We start from the raw sequence: 16,522 nt of genomic DNA, 5'->3' as shown, positions 1-16,522 counted from the left end.
AGCGATCTTCGAACGCACGGCTACGTGAATAGCATCGCAGAGTATCGTTGCGAGAAGATATAGTGTAGCGAGATCTGAGGATCTATGAGAGCGCTGTTGCTCCTGGAGCAGAAGAATGCTCAGTCCCAAGGCAGCAGGTACAGAAGCAAACAGTGAGGCCAAAAACAAGGTTTTGTGCTGCACATGCGAGTTTGAGATTTTTATGTAATATGAGACCAATATGACCGAGAGCAATACCCCAAGAGCCTAAGCCATTATGAGATATAGAACTTGGAACCTCGGAGAGGAGAAATACTGACGGATTTGAAGAGTCCTTGGCAGCTTGGAGTGCAACTGATGCTCGAKTTACGAAGCTCCCAGAGTCTGACAGGGAGGATCAACAGAAATATCGCGGCACAGACTGTAGATACAGTAAGCAACACCGGTGTTGGCTCTGGAGCCATTGTGGCTGCGTCAAGAGGTTGCGGTCGCGACGAGCAGCGGCCAGTTGAAGTTCCTCCCAACAACTTATGAGATTATCCCTAAGGGTCAAATGCTGGCATTTAAAGGTACGAAACAAGCGGTCAAATGCAGGACATGGTGGACAAGACACTCGCTAGAACTTGTTTAATGTGGGCCTCACAGTCCATGTTGGATTACAGCATACTGGTCGAAGGACCAATTGACGTGCATGTCCTTCTTGCCTAGCGTTTGGAAATCCTGACAGCCCCATGTTGGGACTTGTAAGCAGGCTACTGGCATGTACGACATGGAATACAGGGACACAATGAGGTTTTGTCTTTGATTGGTCGCTTGTTGACATGTTAGTGGGTGGTAAGCTAACGGATACACCCTTACGAAGCCCACCGTAAAGCCGACTATAAGGTTTACAGTACTCGTAATTCCTGGCGCTTGGTACTCCCTAAGATGACAAGCTATATCAAGGTCAGTCTTCTGTATCCGGAAGCCCGAATTAAGAAATATTGGCTACTGCAACTGTTGCGACCCAGAAGTCGTGTATCCAGCGTGCGACTACTCCCCGGCTGAGCCTTCACTGGAGATTGGCTAACGTTGACGCAACTAAAGCCACTGATGAGTACATGGATCTAATATGCATGACTTGAAGCAGACTTTGGAACCCAAATGCCTATTAGAAACCCCTGATGCGGAGTCAAGAGGTCAAGCATCCGGATTGTTTATCAAATACAAAGATCGCGTTTTGTAGAGGTCCAAGAGCAGAGATGAGTTTGAAATATGGCCTCAACTTTGTTCGATAATCGGTTTGGGGCAAATCTGGTAGCAAATAGATTAACGCCTTTACAAAAGTCAACCTCACTGTTCAACTTGGCTTGATATCGGCACGTCAATGGTTAGTGAGGGATTTCTAGGTTGAAGCGTGCGATATTACTCTACTTTAGTGGGGCGAGAACAAAAATATATAAGGTGCTTCTTGAGATATTTTAACTTCACAAACATTCCTTTGATTTCCAGATTTGACCTTATCTTTGCGGGGATGGAGCATTAAAAAAAATGAAAATAAAAAAAAAACAAGTGGCGCTGCCCGGAATCGAACCGGGGCTGGCACGGCCACAACGTGACGTCCTACCACTAGACCACAGCACCTGATTTTGATTTTATTAAAACGCTTGAGCTACAAAAGCGAGTTTAAATTCAACAGTCCAAGCACTATCAACATCAGGCCAGTACGTTCCAGGCATTTTTGTCCAAGAGAAAGTTGGCTCTTCATTGATGATGTAGTCGCAGTAGTGGTCGTCTTTGTTGGACGAGGTCCAAAACGTCTCCATTGCGCGGTGGCAATGTCGGCTAAATCGAACTACTAGGCTATGCACCAATATATACATCTCTATATATGCTAAGGAATTAGAAGACAGTGTGCTTCTGCTGCTTTGTAGCGTAAGTCTGCATACGGAGTGGAAGAGTTAATTCACCTAGTTAACTTTTTTAGTACATAAGGCACGGCACCGACCATTCATTCTCTCTTTGTTGAATTTCCTGCATTGGATTACCAGAACATGGCCCCTACAAGAAGACCAGCGATGACATTCAGAGCTGACCAGCTGATAGATTACGACGCAGTGCCGCTTTACAAGGGTAGTGCCTGGGTTGAAGTCTGGACGTTACCGTTGCTCTGGTATTTCTGCTTTAGACTCAGGACTGCTCGGCCGATAGCTGCAAAGTCATTGTAGGTTAACCTGCAAGCTTGTCTTCTTTGCTAAATCTGATAGTGAAACTCGGAGTCCACTGCATGGTACTTAATAACATAGTCATTTTCTGTGAGCAAAAGTACCAACAGAAAGATCCTGGCGCATGCATAGGTCAATACTTCTGCCTTGACTCCTGATAACGAAGGTCAATTCCAGGTCATCTTGGCCGCTCTCCTCTCGACGATAGCAATGAAAGATGTAATAAGGTAAGATGCTGCATAATTGGCCATATTAAATAAGCCTTCAGATGATAAAACTTCTACTTCAACCGATATACCAGTGACATAGTGAACTTGTGAAATGAAAATGACCGCTAGACCACAAAAAGTGTGAACACACCAGATGCGTCTGGTACAGTGAAATTTCATGTAGTTCGGGATTGTGACAGACCTAGTGTAAGGATATACCCACAGCCAACCCTGGACTGCGTCATGTCGCCATGTTTCTTTACCCCTTACCTGGGTTGCGTCTCTATGGCGCCTTGTAGCCCTGCTTATCCGGTGGCTGCGACTCTTTGATCTTGTTCTCGGCCCATTTATCGCCGTACTTGAGAGCCCACCTGGTTATCGCTGCTGTCACATCCGCAGCAGTGGCCATAAGAGCAACATCCTTCTTGGACTTGGCTGCAACGCCCGCGACGAGGTACGCCAGGGCCCCGAAGATGCCTAAGGAACCGTCGAAGAAACGCAGGTACGCGTGGAGAAGCTTTAATGCATGGAAATTACCGGTGAAAAACTCGAACCGAATGATTGGGAAATTGATGGCAAACTTCACCCCCGCCCTAAGAAGGTCGAACTATCCAATGGTAGGGTGCTTCATAAAATCCGCTATGTCAATTCCCATTGTGCTGACCCAACGATACACTCTGATGCTAACGGTGGCCACTTCAAGCTGGAGGGAACGAGTGTGCCCGAGGCATTCAGCAAGCTGCCAATAGCTTGGAAGAAACTGCCTAAACGGCAGAAGTTAGGAGTTGTGACACCAGGATCGCACATACCTTCGTTGCCTGACTCAATTCCGGAGCCAGTGCCAGTGTTTGGTTAATGGATAGAGGCTTGCGAAAGGGGACGAATACCAGCAGAGAAGCAGTTACCACCGCACCACGATATAGAGGATCAATCTCCATTAGCCCATTGGAAGGATGGTAGGTTCGTGGGCATATTGTCAAGGCGAAGGGGAACGTTAAGATGAGCAATATCTCAGCAGGATGGTAACATGGAAGAATGTCTAGTTCTTGCTATCTGTAGGGTAAACCACACACTCTCTTTCTATCCAACCTCTGAATACTCTGCGTCCCAGACCTCACTCACCACGACAGGTTGTATTGGCTGTGGGACCGGGCCATTCTAGTAGTGTGAACTAGACAAAGAATATACTGTGAAAACGTACGGGGGGACTCCCGCTCATCTGTAAATACGATCCTTGTCCGGACAAGAATCGAGGATGCCCGCCCTCCCTCAAGCCTTCCATCCAACTATTTCTCGCAAGGCCTGAGTCATGGCACCGAGCCGCTCAGGATTCTTCGTCGTGTTCCCTTTCTGATATCCTTCTCTATACGGAATGCGATCCTCTCCTACCACTTATCAGTGACTACTTCCATGCAGAGTCGCTCACGTCCAACAGACTCACCGAGCAGGGCCTTGATCCATGATTTCGGACCGCGTTGTTCTCACCATCCCATACGGTCAAAAGATATAACGCGGTGGTTCCATATTCAGTCTGGTGTCGAAGCTTAGAATTGTTGAATTCCGGGTTGACCCTCTCTGCAAGATCATAACGGTTCTTCGTAGCCTTTGCCGCTATCTCTGGCGTAACGAACCGCTCATGCGAGTGGAGATCGTCCAGCCCTAGATCCTTCGCCACGGGAGCCCAAACGGTAGCATCGAAGTGGACATCATCCCCGAAGTAGATATCGTTGCGAGTAAGCGAGCCGTCCACTTCAATCGTGTCGTGTCTGGCGAGATCGAAAAGATGGAAAGTCTCATTGGGTCGGTTCGTAGTGGAGATGTTGAATTGGAAGACCATATCAACGACGCTGATGAAAGAGCCTGGCGCCCAGCCGTATGCGACTTGTGTAGCTTCGTTGATCATGTCGTAGTCAATGTTCTTGCCGTCGCGTGGGAGATAGCCGTGGTTTGCTAGAGCATTTAAGCCAGGGCATGGTGAGCGACCTGTTCTATCGTCAGCACACTCTTACCGGATTCATTTCCCTGCCTTGGAGGGTTTACTGTCGAAAGGACCTGGGGTCCGGAATCTATGATCCCCTAGCTCGGGGAATGCAACACCGGATGTCGCAAACGCGACCAGAGTAAGGACATAGGTCTTCATTATGTCTGTTCAGTAAAACTAAGCAATGCGAAGGGGATGTTTACAAGCACGATCCTTGGTTTCTTGATATGGATCCTGAGTTCGGACAGCAGGTGTTTAAGTAGACTTGCTTGATGACGGAGTACTGGTGCCTGATTTCAAATCGAGGCAGTGTGATACAACAGACCATTTCATTGGGAATATTTAGCCTCATAAGCAACATCATCTTAGTAGCTGGACATTGGTATATCGGTCACGAATACGCTTGATCAATCTCTGTTGTAGGAATACGCTACAGGAAGCATGGACGCCTTACGGATACGCCCCAGAAACATGCTTATTAATACGCCCAGTAATATAACTACTTAGAGAGCCTATCACATCGGTGCTTCAGAGCAAAACAAAGCCAATTCGTGACTACCAAGAATATAGCCTGTAGCAAAATTCTGTTGGTTATTGGTCAACAGATACGTGGTGTATATGTCAGGTGATGGCCACAACCAACGAGGGACGCGTTGATATGCAGTGATAATGCAAACTCACTGCGGCAGACTGATCCCCCGCACCCTTGGTGAGCTGAGACCGTCGCCGGGGTTCAGGGAAGATATATTTGTCTTAACCCTTGGAGGCGACAATTTCTCCTGACTAGGTAGATGCATCCAACCAGACATCTGCCACGACACGAGAAATGTCCATTCCTCTACTTCAGTCATTAGCCTCAGTGCTAATAGTAGCGTGATGAGGGATATTTGGCGTCTCGATATCCCAGGTACCAATCTAACAAGACTACATTTAGTTGTCTCCACACTTCGGATACAGTTAGAAGTTCAGGCGGTTCTGCTGTCCACTGAAAAGCTCCTCCATGAGACTCCGGGCAATACAGCACTTTCTAAACCGCTAGTAATGAGAATCAAAAATCTCATGAGATTTGTTTTCGAGTTAAACTCAAGCGATAAAAAAGACAAGAACGCTTGAAGAAGCTAGACTGCTCCTCTCTAAAGCTTTGGGGTCTATCATACACTGTTAGGGAAATCATTGAACTCCCTGCCTATACTTTTGATTTTCTGGTCGACAATATCACTGACTCGCTCCGTTGCTTTGCTGGGATAATATTAACATAATTATTCTAGGCGATTTTGATCCGGAGGATGAGGAGTAATTTAAATATTTTGTGATATATATATTGCTCTTAATGGCAAATAGAAAGGAGCCTTGAGGAGCTGTGCAATTAAATTCACTCATGGCGATCTCTATCACAGTAACAATATGGTCACAGCGACACCCCCATACCGTATTCTGGCGGTTGTCGACTGGGAACAATCTGATTGGCTGCCTGAGTACTAGGAGTCTCGCAAGGCGCAATATACCGCTGATAGAGGTGAATCATGGTCGACCACCTACCTGCTTGAGATCCTAGACCAATTTGCTAGTACTTGGGATCCGTGGGACTACTACACGTCGGCAATGGGATGTTGAGTCGTTACACAGTGCTCGGATGTTCCTTGCGGCTCATCGCTAGTGATGGTTAGTCAGGAAAACTTTATCCACCATGAGAAAATCGACATCTCATATACCCGTCAGATCAGTCAAAGCAAATTGATTTGTTACTGCATAAACCTGCGATTTGGATGTAAAAAGGACCAAAAAAAGGATAAGAATGTCACTTAGCATCCTTCAGAGAACCTTTTAATACATACTAGCGTGCTTTTGCTCATATCCTTCATCCACTGGAACCAATGACAGACAATGGCGTTCTGTTTAAAGTTGACAGATGGGACGATGGTCGCAAAGACCACATAATGTTGCTGTCTGGTCCTCTTGGAGCGGCGACAGCAAGGCACAGAGCATCGCTAGCCCTGAGCAGCCGCCATAGCCTCTGTTTACTTTGCACCCGGACTTTGAGGAGTTATCGGTTTTAATGAAGCAAATGTATCTGCGGATGTCGTAACTTTTTGAAGCTGCCGAGGAAGACTTCAGCTGGTTGTCCACAGCTCAGTGGGGACACGCTTAACTGGTTTCGGAAAGGCCAAACCCTAATGCTGACTGCCAAGCCTTTGGCAGGTGGATTGGATGATATAGATCTGCTCGGGGTCGATATCTAGCTGCCGGCGCTTTCATATTTAACAGGAGCAGGCCCTCCTCTAGAGGGAACGGCGGAATAGAGCTCAGTGTCTCATTCTAATCTTGTGATTGAGCATGGGTGCCCTAATATCTTCCCAAACACCTCCTTTGACCGAGAGAAATCTCGAAGATCAAACCGGCAAGGTGAGCGTCTTTCAGGTATCCTCCAATGACCCACTCCTGGTTTAAAACTGAATGCGTGAAAAAGGTCTTCATAGTGACTGGTGCAACGTCGGGATACGGGCTTCGTTTAGTCAGAATCCTCTACCAGCACAATGGCAAGGTGTATCTTGCCGCTCGCAACGCCAGCAAGGCGCAACAAGTGATTGAGGACATGAAGAGAGATTTTCCTGGATCGCGGGGCCAACTCCATTTCTTGCATCTCGATCTCAGCGACCTCTCAACTGTCAAAGGTTCCGCTGAAGAATTTCTCAGCCAGGAGTCCCAGCTCCATGTTCTTTGGAACAACGCCGGCGTCATGGTCCCCCCTCAAGGCTCCAAAACCCAACAAGGCTACGAGCTGCAGCTGGGTACGAACAATCTCGGCCCGTTTCTGTTGACTAAGTTGCTCTATCCAGCTCTTGCCAAAACAGCAGCAGTCTCGCCAGGAAACACAGTTCGAGTTGTCTGGGTCTCGTCCTCTGCCGTCTCCCTTGCTCCGAAGCCTGCAGTTGACTTCTCGAACATGGATTATCACCGTAATGAAGGAGCATGGACAAAATACGCAAGGAGCAAAGCAGGTAATGTCCTTCAGGCTGCAGAGCTCGCAAGGCGCTCGAGGAAGGATGGTGTCGTGAGTGTGGTAAGTTTTCTGACCAAAAGAAAAGCATGTTAAAGCAACTCTGCTCAAATGTATACCAGACCCTTGATCCCGGAGTTGCCGCCACAGAGTTGCAGAGAACAATGCCATGGTGGATGTCAATGCTTGTAGTAAGTGCTCGTCCCGTCTCTTTTGCATTCGGGCATTTCTGACCCCTCTGCAGAATCTCCTGGGACAGAAGCTTGAGATCGGTGCTTACACACAGCTCTATGCGGGGCTTCAGTTTGACCTTGACTGCCACAAGGCTGACACATGGAGTAAGTCCCGAGTCATTCATGTACAAATGGTGGTGGAGTTTCTAACACGTCTCCAAGTTGTTCCTCCCGGAAAGTTGGCGCCTGGCCGCAAAGACCTTTTCGACGCTGATCTAGGCCGGAAATACTGGGAGTGGAATGAAGAGCAGATCTCTCCATATTTGTAGTTCCGTTTTCTGGTGCACGGCGTTTTCCATCCCACGGAATAGTTCTGAAGAATAGGTATACATACTAATATACGTGGGTGTCATGACTTTATGGAGTGGCTGCCCATTTTCGGTCTGAACGTTCTGTCTCCCTTCCCAGATAGTCAATCAGAGAGGACCCCGCAGCTTGATTTGGTGAGTGGAACACTTACGATCATACCTAACTGGGAAGCGATGTCAAGCGATTGGTTGGAAAATGCTGAAGGGAGTGCTTACCATAAGCACTGTCCGTCCCAGAATCTCACTTGTGTGATCCCCACCATAAGCTAGTCCTGTACATGGGATCCTCAGGCCCTTCAAGTAGGAAAGCCCATTTCTGTAGAAACCAGGGGGAAGCTTTCCAGCTATGTGAGTCCCAGGCAGCACCCTCGCCACGACCATGTAAGGATGTTCTTGAGTAAGCCGCTGGGCATTGTATGCCGCCATTCATCAAATCAAAACATAGCTCATCCTCAATAAATTGCAGGCGATTGGAGGCTATTGCTGTCAAAGCTCTCTTGCGGAAGGAAGGAAATGGAATTAAGTCCAAATAGGGATGATGGGGAATCGTCATCTGCTCCGAAATCGGTCGCAGGTCAGGTTTCAAGTTTTCAAGATTAGGCGCTTTTGACCCTATAGAGGTACTATCCATAGATTAGTAGCTTTCTCTTGAAAAGCACTGGTGCAACATGCACCAATCTAGACTTTGCTGAGTGCATACCTGGCTACAAAGGGTGATACCGACTCGTCATCGACAAGCTCCTGGAAAGAGAGCCCTAATTGCCGGCCATTCTCCAGAAACGCTGACACGTGAGATACTTGTGGTAATGTTACCACTCCGGGAATGCTGGCCGATAATCCAATACAGAGCGTTGTCTGATCCAGTGCGGAATCGACAAGTTCCCGCTCAAAACGCCAATTTGAAGGTCCGCTTAAATGGGAGAAAATGAGAGCACCAGCACGTAAGACAGATTTGATCCGGACATCCGCATGTCGGTATGACCCAACAACTTTATGTAGCCAACAAAGAAAGCAAGTCTGAAGTGACTCTTCATAGAGCCGGTCATCCATGGAAAGGCCCATTGAAATGAGACCGTATTTCACGACAGCCGCGATTCCGAGGTGCTCTGTTTCGATGATTTTGCAAGTGGTTTCATAGCTTTGGAGAGAGGCAAAACAATCTATAAACTCTGAGTATGCCATTTGAGCATCCTGGGGTTCATTTATGCGATTACAGCACCAAAGCTGTCTGGGAAGCGTTAGCCGAGCACCCCTTAGGTTTCCAATTTCAAGATGCCACCTTGTGAAGGTAGTTTGACTCGAGGCTACAGAAGTGCTAGACGAGCCGAGTAAAGTCACGTCGCTCTCTTCCGGAGCGTTCAGTCGCCTTGTCTTCTGTCGCTGACCTTATTGGGCGTTTTGAGTCAGCAAAAGGTTGAGTCCATTTAGGGCGGTGCAAAGCTTACGACTTCGTCGTTTTGCAAGTTTATTCTGCTCCCGCCTGCGATCCCGAATCCATTCCTTGATGCTGTCGTCGGGCATTGTTATCAACTTAGAACAACAGAAGGAAAATAACCGAGAGAAGGATAATGAGAGGAAAGATTGACAGAAAGCAAGAACTGTTGATATAATTTATCGCTTACCCATTTGGTTAGATCGTCTCGTACGAGAGGATATCCCGCCGGAGAAACAGAGCTTGGGGCGCGTCATCTCGGAGATAATGCGGGGATAAACTAGAACTGAAATCGGCCATCAAATCAGAAAACGAGTGATGAAAATAGAAGATCACAGTGCAGAAGTTCAAGTTAAATTGGCCCAAACAGATATGAAGCTAGCCCTTAGAAAGCACCTACTACAGCCATAATCAAGTAGAACTCCCAACAACTCTGCTCTCCGACTCATCCATCATACTTGATAGCTAGTCTTTCAGGCTTCACGGTTATGTCACTGGAACAAAATATAATAAAGTCGCCGGACTTTATAACCTTGATTTCACTTAATAAGCTGTGATATCACACTAGCAATATTCTTATATCTTTATAAAATCCTTTAGTGAGGACTGTGAGGCAGACAGCTTTAATCGGAGATTATCCTGGGTTATTACTATTAATCTAGTATTTCTACTTTAGATTTAGGACTGCTTGGCTGATAGCTGCAAAGGTATTATAGAAAGATAATTTAATATATAAGCTTATCTGCTTTGCTAAGTCTGATAGTGAAACTTAGAGTCTACTCTATGCTAATTAATAACACTGTTATTTTGCGCGAGCAGAAGTCCTAATAAAAGAATCCTAGAGTATACCTGCATCAGATAACTCATTTATATCAAGGAGATTGTTGCAGACATTGTCCGACCATCTATTCTCATCTGGCGTACTGTCAAGCAGGAAGCTCCGGAATCCCCACTGTATGTTTTGGGTGGTTTCTTTCTAGGTAGGTGAGCTAGAATCTTGACGCAATAATCTCTCATGTTCCTGGGCTCCGCCGCTCCTGTCCGTTTACATTCTTCTGTTTGGGGCAGGGAGCCTCCGCCTTTAAGCATCTCTTGGGGAACTGGAACCCTCGCAGGGGGCACTTTGAGGCGTGATATAGAATAGAGCCTTTTCTCAGTGAGCAAGGTCAGATAGAATGGATCACAACACATGACTTATACTCCCAGAGAGCGATATCCTAGGCTTCAGGGAACAGACGCTCAAGCATGCTGTCGATTTATTTTGAGCATGGCCTGGTTAGCACAGTGACCACCCTGGTACTGCCGATAATTGCATGGACTCGGCCCTCAGTGGAGACACTGCAAATATTGAGCTCAACTTAATATATAACTAGTATTTAAAGATGTTACCTTGCTTCTCAAAACTAGTTCACCTGGGAAGCCATTTCCAAGAGAAAATTGAAGATGATCTGTGTAGTAGGTAACAAAAAGAGTATACAGACAAGCTAGGGGAAGAATACCTCATGCTGAACTTGGTAGTATCCTAATGCTGTCTTAGGTGAAGGTCGATAGAGGAAGTCCGGTTATTTGAGTCGAAAAATAGACTACTATGCCAACCAATTTGTGTGTATACATGGTCTTGGACCTGGATCCATAAGACCAGTGTCATGATATAGATGAGATTTAAGATAAGTGACGGATCAATTACAGCGCTGTTGTACAGCAGAATAACGAAGAGAGCCGTATGGACCCTTCCTACAAGATACAAGTCCTAAATCACCATCTAGGGAGAAGCATGTGTAAAAGCTATTATATTAACGTAAAAATGGCTTCTGGAAATACAATTTCTTCCATAGTATTGGTAAACTGAATCCCATGATCTTAGAATCCAACGGGTCGGTTAAAGAAGAATAAGCGTTAAGAGTACCGGTACCTAACTTAGCCAGACTCTATTCATAATAATCATCTCATGCCGAATTCCACACCTGGTGCATAGCATCCAGAAAGTCTCCTGGGCCAATGGCTCCTCTCCACTGGTTGCCGATATCATGGCCGAGCTTCTGCTTCAGCCGCGCCTTGACCGCGGCAAAATGAGGCGGGTTCCAATGCAGATGAACAACCCAGTAGATCAACCGCTTGATATCTACTTTTCCACCCGGACTAGTAGGCAAACACTTCAGGATCTTCTCCGAGTCATGACCAACAGGATCCTTCGCCTTAGACAGCATTGACAGCAACGCATCTTCCAGATGGCCCGAGAACTCAGCCTTGATCACCTTTTCCAGGCTAGTATGATACTTTGTCTCAAAGGCCTGCGCGACCGCAGCAAGTTTCGCATCCGACGCAGCCATAAATACAGCAAAAACACCAGTCTCATCCGTCCCCGTGCGCGCCTGCGTCGCCTGGTGAAGCTCACGGACATCGGCGTCAACAGAGTGCGCGTCAAAATATGTCCCCGGCTCTGGCCTCGTGGCATTGAGCAACATAACAAAGAACTGCTCCGTCTTGCCGGACAAATCGCTCTTGATGTCCTCGACAAGCGACTTCTGGTACTTAGCGACATACGCGTACTTGATCGCACGCAGGTCGGCATTCGACCGACCGACCAGCACATCCGTGACGATGCCTTCGTTCGTTCCCATTCCTGCTAACGCATCGCGCAAGGCAGCGACGTCCTGCTCGAGTGGGCCTCTGGCTAAGGAGAGAAGGACGTCTTCGAGGTTTCCTGAGAGTTCGGACTTGAGGTCTTTTTCGAGGTTGCGGCCGATGCGATCGGTGTAGGTGTGTCTGATAAGTGCCATTTGCAGGGGGTCAGGCTTGCTCAGGATATTGATGAGGGCCTTTTCATCCGTGCCGAAGCCTTTCATCGCTTTACGGAGGGCTTCAGCTTCGCGGGTTGCGTCGCCGGGAGCGCGTTGGTTAGGATCGTAGCCTAGGGACGGTGGGGTGGGCATTGGTTGAGGAGCTTGATGGGCTGGATAGCCGTGTTGACCTTGCGGCGGGTAACCTCCCTGGGGAGGATACTGGCCTTGGCCTGGTGGCGGGTATTGGCCATGTGGAGCATGTTGGCCCTGCGGAGGGTATTGGCCTTGTGGAGGATACTGACCCTGCGAAGGGTATTGATTCGGATGATATGCCCCCTGAGGCGGATATTGCTGCGGTGGTGGATGACCTCCTTGAGGATACTGTTGCGGTGGTTGGCCCGGCCATTGTTGTTGCGGCGGAGGGGCACCATATGGCTGTTGTTGATACTGACCAGGGGGAGGACGTTGCTGCGGGGGAGGCCCTTGGGGCGGATATCCACCGGGCTGTTGTGGCGGATAATATGCGGCCTGTTGCTGCTGTTGATGCGAGCCAGGCTGAGCATACCCAGCACTGTTGTAGGGCGGTTGCGGGGGACCGCCGTAAGTATTGTGGGGGTGCGACATGACAGAAATGTGATAGGGAAAAAGGMAATGACAAAAGGGACTTATCAAAGGGAGCGCGTCAGCCTTATAACCCCTCAGTACAGGGTATTTTACAAGTTATCTAGCCTGTTCTCAGCTCGTATTTAGCCCATGTCAACACAGCCACAATCAGTTGGAGATTTACCCCTCTCCCCCCCACTGATTGGCACCATCGCAAGCCAAATTACGAAATGCACAGGCACTGCATAGACTCAAAATGACACGAACCAATACCGATGAGGGGCCCTCCCTCGCTTAATCCAATAGGAAACCTAATAAGCCACAGTGCACCGCCATTCTGCCAAGCTTGATTTCCCGATCAGCCCACTGAAACCTTCCTCCTGCCTTTGACACGTGCATGATAGATTAGAACCTGTTGAAATATATAATACCGCTGTATCTATGGATATGAGACCCTAGTCTGATGGCAACCATGTCCGGACACCCTTTTTGGCCTAGTGGCATTATTTTCTAGAACCCTTCTGATTTGGATTTCCCTTCTCCGCTTTTTTCTAGGAAAAAAGGATTGTGTAACCTTGTACAACATAATATTTGATGAATGAAACAGATTCTCAGTATGAGACCTTTTTAGGTTGGTATGGCCACTTCTTAGTCAAACGGAAGTAAACTGTTTCCACAACGTGCTCAATCCGTTCCCAGCTTTCCAGCGCCGGAATAGGATAGGCACCTTTCTTCAAGAAGCAGGACGGAGCTACTCGTGCCATTGGAACTCCCCTCTCTTCTGCGACCTCGGTCAGACGGTTGACAATCTCTTGGTCGTTTGGATTATTTTCCTGGCCTCGCACCAAGAGTTTGACAACTCATTCGTGTGCTCCCGTTCGTGCACATCCATTTTGTGCTCTAGAACTCGACGAGCGCGGGGACTCCAGGACAAGACACTAGAGGCGCAGATCCCCACATAACGGGATCATCTCCCTTTCTTCTTTTCGCTAGAGCAAACGTACCTGTATGGACAATTTCAGCCTCTGTATGAATGTAATCAAGAGCAAGACGGAGATGCATCAGGGACAACTTGACTAGTTTCTCGGGAAGTACCTTGGCCCTGAGTTGGGTGCGAAAATCATATAAACTTACACCCAGGGGAGCATGAACAAGACATCCAAATTTACCCTCTGCAGAAGTAATCTGGAAGCTATCCAATGCTTTGCGAATAAGCTTAGCACCAGCATGATCTACTGTGCTGAGGGAACTCAAATAGTGGTATGTTTTTGTCTCTCTTTGGCCTTTCTGCTGAATTGCGCTCAAATACCTTCAGTGTGGCATAAGCATGCTGTTTAGAGCAGACTGAGTTCGCGTCACTGCTTAATTGTAGGGTAAGCTAACTGTAGGTCCTCGCACAGCCAAATAGTTGAATATCCACCATAGCCCAATTTACCGATCAGCTGATACCTCGATTGAAATATCTCGCCAATGCTCACGGGATAAAAGTTCTCGGTGAGTACCATGGCAGTGTTTCTTCCTCGAGTTTCTCAGTTGAATCGAGAAGAGTGAAGATTAACTGAGAGACTTGAGCACAGGTGATACAGGACGTTGAAACAAGGGCCGCCAGGAAAATGGTTGCCCAGACAGTCGGGATGGAAGGCGGGTCGTTGAGACCATAGTGAGAAGTGCGAGAAGAAATACCACCATGCTATAAGGGTAACGCGGCCTTATACTACAGGTCAACATGAACGTTGTAGGGAATGACTCAGCAAGGTGATCAGGTGCAACTGTTTTGTACATTCAGTCCGCTGTAAACATGTGGCTCAGCCTTGTCCCCCGCCTCCAAGTTAGATAAAACCTCTCCCTGTTCAAGGATGGCTAACAGTGAAGGGCCCATTCGGCTTACGCCGTCAATGATCCCCAACTCTCCCAATTTTGACATCAAAGACTCATCATTTTTTGGCAAATGGCAAGAGTTACCTTCACCAAAAGATGTCCAAGCCCAAGCTGACGCCCAACGTTTTGCGGGATTCAACCCAAACCCTAGAAGAGACTACGAAAGCGCAGCGACTTTTGTAAAGCCAATACCCGTGGTATTTGAAGACATGGACCTATTCATCAAGTGGGGATGCACAGAGCATATTTCCGAGGCCCAGACCCTATTTGCTCTCCGCCGACTCCTGAACGGCCTTGTTCCTGTTCCTGAGTTATACGGGTGGCGCACAGATGGAGATGTGAAGTACATTTATATGGAGTACATCCGAGGGCAGACACTGGAGCAAGCCTGGGATAAACTGGAGCCGGATGATAAGGTTAATATCAGCCGCGAGCTCCGAGCAATATGTGACAATCTGCGTCGACTTGAGCAGGACCCTTCGGATCCGTTCCTGGGTATGTGTACGCGGCCCACAGCAAGATTTCTCTTGGTCTAACTCGTTCCACAGGAAATATTGCACGAGCACCTTTTTATGATAGAGCTTTGAACTTGGATTACATACCAGCAGAGGGGCCATTCGCGAGAGTGCGAGAGTTCCATGATTGGTTCACATTTCTCTACAGGAGACTGATGCCAGATCCTTATTCGGTACCGATCGAGCCATATCGCTATGAGTTGCCAGACGACTGTGCCATCAAGTTCACCCATGGTGATCTCCATCGCAGTAACATCGTTATTAGTTCCTCTCGCCCGTATCGTACTCTGGCTATTGTTGACTGGGAGCAGTCAGGCTGGTTTCCTGCCTATTGGGAGTCCCGCAAGGCGCAATATAGTGTATCGTGGAATGAAGACTGGTCAACGACGTATTTGCCAATGATTTTAGATATGTACCCTGATACTTTGGATCCATGGGACTACTATACTATCGCCATAGGCCCTTAGATTTATTCCGTTGTGACATTCCAATAGCTTACAGGAGGGAATAGCTCAGTACAATACATATTATTTCCATCGTAGAACTCCTCTGTGTCAGCATAGAGATGCCTTCTGAAAACGCAGGAAGCGCCTAGTATGTAGTAAGTGTCGCAGTCTATTTGACATTCTCAAGTAGTTTGAAGGGACAGTAGGGGAGAGATCGGTGCTTGTTGCCTGAATGTGAAGGATGATGGAAGACCCGCTTAGCGTCTGATACCTATTTAGTTCTGCCTTGAATTCCACTTGTGTTCAAAGCTTGCCTGTATCAATAGATAAAAGCAATACGCGTCGGGTCGTATATGCATATATCTTCAAGCAGTCAGAATGTAAATTTGTGAAGCGTCTCACTACAAGTCTCAGGGGCCTGATACTTCGATCGGCTGCCATAGGAGCTAAGACTCGGACTTTCTGTGATCAGAATAATGATAGAAAACGCTGTTCCCCGAGTATTCAGTCTCAGCCTTATGTCTTCAAATAGTAAAACGGTTTCAAGCTCTCACAATGTGTTTCTGACCTAATATGTACATAAGGGAGATTGCAGATCCTGGATATCTATCTAGGAATAGCTATTTCGATACGATCAAGCCTCAAGACAAGTTTTCGTAGGACAGTATTAGTTTGCATAACGGCTGTTCAGACTGCTTCAGGAGCATAAAAGCCACAATCTCCTCGGAGAGCCACTTGGTTCCACGGAGAATTGAAATGTACTGTTTAATTGCTTAATACCTGCTAGAGTGGGGCTTGTCTTTTAGGTTGCCATAGGTTGCCATAGCTTGTCAGTTTTAGTGAAATTGTCTCATTGGCGATGTCGGCAATTCCAACTCCAACCAAAGCATTCACAACTAATTACGGGGCAAGCATCGTCACTGCGGCTTCGGAAATATTTCATCAGTATTCAG

General features: G+C 47.4%; 5 protein-coding genes and 1 non-coding gene across 6 annotated transcripts; 2 read left to right on the top strand and 4 right to left on the bottom strand.

The window, feature by feature from the left end:
• Positions 1-1,531: 1,531 nt before the first annotated feature.
• Asppvi_009477 lies at positions 1,532-1,602 on the bottom strand. Its single transcript has one exon. It is a non-coding gene; the product is annotated as a tRNA-His (tRNA).
• A 1,073-nt stretch (positions 1,603-2,675) lies between these two features.
• On the bottom strand, positions 2,676-3,330 carry Asppvi_009476 (uncharacterized protein; the record flags this gene model as incomplete). The annotated part of the gene is made up of 2 exons (XM_043305331.1): positions 2,676-2,999; positions 3,202-3,330. 2 exons carry the CDS (start codon positions 3,328-3,330, stop codon positions 2,676-2,678), a joined length of 453 nt encoding a protein of 150 aa, XP_043161266.1.
• Positions 3,331-3,661: 331 nt separating this feature from the next.
• Positions 3,662-4,532, bottom strand: Asppvi_009475 (peroxidase family protein; the record flags this gene model as incomplete). Its single annotated transcript, XM_043305330.1, has 3 exons — positions 3,662-3,742; positions 3,834-4,375; positions 4,433-4,532. The coding sequence occupies 3 exons, from the start codon at positions 4,530-4,532 to the stop codon at positions 3,662-3,664; spliced, it is 723 nt and encodes a 240-aa protein (XP_043161265.1).
• Positions 4,533-6,707: 2,175 nt separating this feature from the next.
• Asppvi_009474 (uncharacterized protein) lies at positions 6,708-7,873 on the top strand (the record flags this gene model as incomplete). The annotated part of the gene is made up of 5 exons (XM_043305329.1): positions 6,708-6,776; positions 6,841-7,434; positions 7,494-7,562; positions 7,616-7,709; positions 7,767-7,873. The coding sequence occupies 5 exons, from the start codon at positions 6,708-6,710 to the stop codon at positions 7,871-7,873; spliced, it is 933 nt and encodes a 310-aa protein (XP_043161264.1).
• A 3,417-nt stretch (positions 7,874-11,290) lies between these two features.
• On the bottom strand, positions 11,291-12,751 carry Asppvi_009473 (annexin; the record flags this gene model as incomplete). Its single annotated transcript, XM_043305328.1, has 1 exon — positions 11,291-12,751. The coding sequence occupies one exon, from the start codon at positions 12,749-12,751 to the stop codon at positions 11,291-11,293; it is 1,461 nt and encodes a 486-aa protein (XP_043161263.1).
• A 1,835-nt stretch (positions 12,752-14,586) lies between these two features.
• Positions 14,587-15,590, top strand: Asppvi_009472 (uncharacterized protein; the record flags this gene model as incomplete). The annotated part of the gene is made up of 2 exons (XM_043305327.1): positions 14,587-15,103; positions 15,157-15,590. 2 exons carry the CDS (start codon positions 14,587-14,589, stop codon positions 15,588-15,590), a joined length of 951 nt encoding a protein of 316 aa, XP_043161262.1.
• Positions 15,591-16,522: the final 932 nt, after the last annotated feature.

Source organism: Aspergillus pseudoviridinutans (genome assembly GCF_018340605.1).
Source record: "Aspergillus pseudoviridinutans IFM 55266 DNA, scaffold_7, whole genome shotgun sequence".
NCBI lineage: Eukaryota > Fungi > Ascomycota > Eurotiomycetes > Eurotiales > Aspergillaceae > Aspergillus > Aspergillus pseudoviridinutans.
The sequence above is the reverse complement of the archived record's forward strand: the minus strand, read 5'-3'. Positions and strand labels throughout refer to the sequence as shown.